The 6,000-nt window shown below is 34.6% G+C and overlaps 1 protein-coding gene across 1 annotated transcript in view; it reads right to left on the reverse strand.

Moving 5' to 3' along the window:
• The window catches only part of LOC129453464 (uncharacterized), a 127,753-nt gene extending 126,154 nt beyond the window's left edge, over window positions 1-1,599 (reverse strand). The window contains exon 1 of the mRNA XM_073862359.1: window positions 1,590-1,599. Coding sequence (XP_073718460.1) covers window positions 1,590-1,599 — 10 coding nt within the window. The remainder of the gene's footprint in view (window positions 1-1,589) is intronic.
• Between the last annotated feature and the right edge of the window lie 4,401 nt (window positions 1,600-6,000).

The raw sequence follows: 6,000 nt of genomic DNA on the forward strand, positions 1-6,000 counted from the left end.
TTGAGATTTTTCATGGGTTTAATTCTTGATCCTTGAGTGTTCCATCCGTCACACCCATAACCTCACTGACCGACAAACAAAGAGCGGCAAACACCAAAATAAACCTACAAACAGACAGCAATGATAAAGATTAACTTGTGATTTTTATGATTATTTCTACGACTCTAAAAGACTAATATTTAGAACGTGCAATAAAACATCTTAAACGAGGGCCTTCTCGCCCTTGTGTCCGGTGTGTAATGTGGTAGGGAGGGACCGTTTTTCAATCCGAAGGCTGCAGCCTCCGAAGGTCGCATGTGCAGGCTGCATACGTCATCAAGACTGTATTATTTAAATTCACTGAGCATTTCATTCGCAAGTAATAAACATACTACAACAATTTACGATTAACTAAGAATAATAGTCACCTTAAAAATGGTTAATATTATGAAATAAGACCGTCTTGATGACGTATGCAGCCTGCAAATGCGACCTCCGGAGACTGCAGCCTTCCATTTGAGAAACGGCCAACGTTAGACACAGCGACACCTGCTGACAAATACACACAACAAATACTTTCCAAAATAAAAGACTCTCGGCTGTAAAAAGTAGATTATCAGAAAATTTACAGTAATTCCATTTTAAATAACAACACTGACATACGTTATTTTGTCTATAACCTTCAAAGATGAGCACATCTTTACTTCGGAATCACCTGCTAAAAACAATAGAAAACATCACAGAAATTGGATGTAATGGTTTTAATGGGAATAATGGAAACCTCTGTGGTATGTGTTTGTGGGACCATTAAATCTGTCCCAAAACACAATACAAATGGGATTTTTTAAGGGTTTAAATGGTTAAAGCCAGAGTCGTATAAACGACACGCTTTGATCTCGCCGCCGCGAGGTCACGTGATTCATGTAACGTTCTACACAGAGTCGTATAAAAAGAGAGTTACGACACTCACATAGTATGGAAGGCCAACCGGGCAAAAACGTGTTAAAATACGCGTTAACACGCACTACGTGTTAACGCGTAAATCACGTGTTAACACGTAAATCACGTGTTAACGCGTTAGAAATCATGGACATGGAGTTTTACCACCATCTAGTGGTGTGGCGAATCTGACCTAAATACACAGAACGGACAGATAGATAGGATTGTAAATTGAAGTATTTTATCCTAAATATATATTTTTAAACAGTGAATAATGATCATAAATAGTTTACAGCTTGGACTATATATAACAATTATAGTATAATTTAATTTTGTTATAAATAATTTTGTTAGCTTTGTGAATTAGGCAAAAGTACCTGCCTATGGAAAGAATTATATTCTTAAAAATAGAGGTGTTAAATGATGACACAGTAGTGTCACACAATTCTTATAAACAGTAGAGGATGATTAATATTGCAAGAAAAATTTCTTTAAACACTAATTAACCACAGGTAATCTAATTATGTTAATGTTATGTTATGTTAATAACAATTGGTTAATATCAAGATTATAAAAGTAAATGGAATGTATGCTCAAGCAGATGCACATCTGCATCATTTGTGAACACACACACACATTATGATGTTCTACGTATGAAGTCTTTGGACTACCTGCCATCATGATCGGATTGCACTTAAAGCTAGTTCAGCTACCCACTGAGCAATGCGTCTTAAAAAGACGTCATTTCGACGTCCCATGAGGAGCCAGAATGAAAGTTTTTATGACGTCTTTTTATGACGTGTTCTGAACATCCAATATTGATGTCAAGGAGACCTCCACGCAAATTAAAACTATTTAAAATGTGGCCATTTTAGACATCAGATGTGTATATATAATCTTTATATATGAATAAATGTTCAAAAATATTGCTTATAGATAATTCCCAAATATTCCAGTTCCACCTTAACTATCGTGTCTGCAATCTCTCTCTCTCTCTCTCTCTCTCTCTCTCTCTCTCTCTCTCTCTCTCACTATCTCTCTCTCTCTCTCTCTCGCGCTCTCTCGTTTAATAATTGAAGTGAAGTGACGTGAACTTTACTCTTCCTCGCACGCTTGCTCTCGCTGAATAATTGTTAAATGTACATTCTCTAAAACAATGTCATCACCATTACAAAAAGTTGTTTAAACAAAGCATTGTTTTGAAGTAGGCCCATACTGACTAAACAAACCAAATTCATTTTATTTTTTGTCATTTATACGGCTCGTTTTTGAGAATTTACAAGATTCTGATGTTTTATTGAACATGTTTTGTCACCCTCATGATGATCAGTGTTTCCTTTAGTTGGGTAGTTTGACACTTTGTTTTCTTTATTGTAGTGTGTGCTTGATGATGGTGTTTTTTAAAGCACATTATTATTGCACCTAGTGTTTGTTACCAATGCAACTTACTTGTGGCTTCACTTTAATTACATTGATGGTCAGAAATGGTGGTATGATACAACTGAACTAACAACACAAATAAAATATTATAATTTTTTTAAGGAGACTTCTATCTCAGTTTTGTTTGGAGCTGCAATAAACATACTTCTGTGCATACTGCTGCCTACTGTAACAAAACATGGAACCTCGTGGCTGTAATCAGAAATCTATAGTCCAGAGTTTTTGACACAGATGCAGACATCAAGAATCAGCTCATGAATCACAATGATGGTGAGTTTTCTAAATGTTGCAATGCATTGCACCAGCGTATTATAAAAACTCATGAGTCCAGAGAGTGTCGCCACTGTTGTGATTCATGGGCTGATTCTTGATGTCTGCATGTGTGACAATAACATCTGGACTTTTAATTTTATATAAATGCTTCCCAGTGGTGGTATAAACCTAAATAATAAGTTGGATGTGACACCTCAAATCAACTGAGAAATTGAGACAATACTACATGGTTTACAAAAATAATTTACAGACTTTACATATGTGGTATTACTCTAAGTAAAATTTGAATGAAGTTGTAAGATCCACATGTGAGTTATGTTTGTAACAAACTTTCTCTGCCACAAATAATGTGTTTTAACAAACACTCTTACAAAGACCACACTCTACATAAAGAAATTAAAGAGTCAAACTACCCAATTTAAGGAAACACTGATCATCATAATGGTGACAAAACATTTCCAATAAAACATCAGCATATACATCTCTGTTAATTAAAGAGAGAGAGAGAGAGAGACAGAGAGAGAGAGAGAGAGAGAGAGACAGCATTTAAGGTGGAACTTTATCTATGAGCAGTGCTATGTTTTTGAACAGTCATTCATATATAAAGATAACATTATTTTAACACCTTAACAAAATTTCTCACAAAAAATGCACATGATGTTTATAGTTTTTGACTTAGACTCATAGACCTTATTTGTATAAAATATTTTTGTTTTGATTTCCCGAACCCCTTTTGGACGTCTACCTGACGTCCAAGAGGGGTCATTGTCAGACATCCAGATACTGTACCAGATTTGCATATTGTATAGTCATACAGATAAGGTCCTGGACCAACCGACCCAATATAGACATGATCTGCACGTCGAGCGGACGTCTCATGTTTAGTGGGTAATCAAGACTTACCTTAAGACTACTTCAATGTCAAATATGTAAATAAACTTAATAGAAAAGCATCAGAAGAGTCTTTCAAACTCCAAGCAGATATGAGACAGCCCAGCTAGAAATAAAAAGTTCTAAGAACGTTCCCTGAAAGTTCCCGAATGTTCCCAAAAACATTCTGCCAACGTTAAAAGCGTCCAGTTTTTTTTAAGTTCTAGGAACGTTTCTGTTGTCTGAACGTTAGAGTAATGTTACATTTTACCATTTTTAAACGTTATGACAATGTCATGTTTTAATGTTCACACAACGTTTAAAACAACAGCTGTTAATTATATTGACTTGTTTGATTGTTATGTAAATGATAGAGAAACATTGCATTTTATTATTTTATAAAACAACATTTCTGAATGTTCAGCAAATACACTGCTGTAGAAAACACAATTCATTTACTAGGTTTAGATGTTGATGTTTTGTTTCATTTTAAGTCACCCTTATTGTGATTAGTGTTTGTTTTAGTTGGTCTCTTGACACTTGACTTTTTGCCTACTAGTTTTTTCCTGGTTGTGTTAACTTTGTGGTAATGCACCACATTTGTTATGAAAAGTTATTAGTGTATTTCTGTGGTTGTTGGTACATAATGGTAAAGATCATCACCTAATTCATTTACTAATCAAAAGTTTACTTACTGTCAATAATGTATATTAGATCCAGCTCTTTCACAGCAGTTTGTCATTAAGGAGAATTATAAACTTTGGACAAAAATATCCGCTGTATAGTTGGGATGCACAAACATCAAGAATCAGACTATGAATCTCAACCATGGTGACAAATAAAATTGTTAAAAAATCCTTATTTATCCATGCTGCAGTGCATGCTGGGAGTCCTGAATGAGATTTGTAATTTGTTAATACCCAGCATGCATTGCAGCATGAAGTTTATCATTTAATTGTCACCATGATTGAGATTCATACTCTGATTCTTGATGTTTGTGCATCCCAGTTATACAGCAGATATTTTTTGTCCAAAGTTTCTAAAACTCCTTAATGACAAACTGCTGTGAAAGTGCTGGATCTCATTTACATTTTTGACAGAAAATAAAGTTTTGATTAGTAAATGAATTAGGTGATGATCTTTACCATTATGTACCAACAACCGCAGAAATACACTAATAACTTTGCATGTTCATAACAAATGTGGTGCATTAAAGGGGTCATATGATGAAAATGTTAGCATTGCCACTCTGTAGGTTTGAGCAAAAATGTGTCGTTTTGGGTGTGTTTTTTAAAATGCAAATGAGCGGATGAAGTGCAAACACTGATCACAATGATGGTGGTTTGTTGTAATTGAAACTCTATTGTGCTGTCAAGTCCAAAAATTTGTTGTTTTGGGTGTGTTTTTTAAAATGCAAATGAGCGGATAAAGTGCAAACACTGATCACAATGATGGTGGTTTGTTGTAATTCAAACTCAATTGTGCTGTCAAGTCCTTCTTTTCTCTCTCTTTCTCTCTGCACTAAACGGCAGTGCAGTGGTTGGAGAGTTCAGATTAAGGAGGCGGTATTATTCTAATAAGATATCCTTATGACATCATAATGAAAGCCAAAGTTCAATGACCTATTTTTGCTCACACCTACAAAATGGCAATGCTAACACTTTCATCATATGACCCCTTTAACACAAAGTTAACACAACCAGGAAAAAAATAACAAGCAAAAAGTCAAGTGTCAAGAGACCAACTAAAACAAACACTAATCACAATAAGGGTGACTTAAAATGAAACAAACATCAACATCTAAACCTAGTAAGTGAATTGAGTTTTCTACAGCAATGTATTTACTGCATACAGAAATAATGTTTTCTAAAATAATAAAATGCAATGTTTCTCTATCATTTACATAACAATTAAACAAGTCAATATAATAAACAGTTGTTGTTTTAAACATTGTGTGAACATTAAAACATGACATTGTCATAACGTTTAAAAATGGTAAAATGTAACATTACTCTAACGTTCAGACAACAGAAACGTTCCTAGAACTTAAAAAAAACTGGCCGCTTTTAATGTTGGCAGAATGTTTTTGTGAACATTGGGAACTTTCAGGGAACGTTCTTAGAACTTTTTTCTTCTAGCTGGGTCAACACAGTAGACAATTCAAGTAACTTATCACCCACTTTAATCCCATTGTTTAAACATAATGGGCATTAATGACAACTATTATAAGGGTGGTATTCATATTAAAACTTATTTGCAGTTTGAAAAAGTTACACGTTATCTTTTCAGATCCCAATTTATCACCGAAATCCTATTGAACACCTATAGGGACAACCAACCCCATACCCTGTGACAACCAACCCCCGTGATGGGGTTGGTTGTCACATTGTGTCAGAGTGTCTTTGATGGTTAATTACTTCCTGTTACAATACATTCTAAAAGTAAAAAGTATACACATTTAAAGCCAAGACCCCAAGCTTTCATTTCATATTGGAATTA

Source organism: Misgurnus anguillicaudatus, chromosome 23 (genome assembly GCF_027580225.2).
Source record: "Misgurnus anguillicaudatus chromosome 23, ASM2758022v2, whole genome shotgun sequence".
Taxonomy (NCBI): domain Eukaryota; kingdom Metazoa; phylum Chordata; class Actinopteri; order Cypriniformes; family Cobitidae; genus Misgurnus; species Misgurnus anguillicaudatus.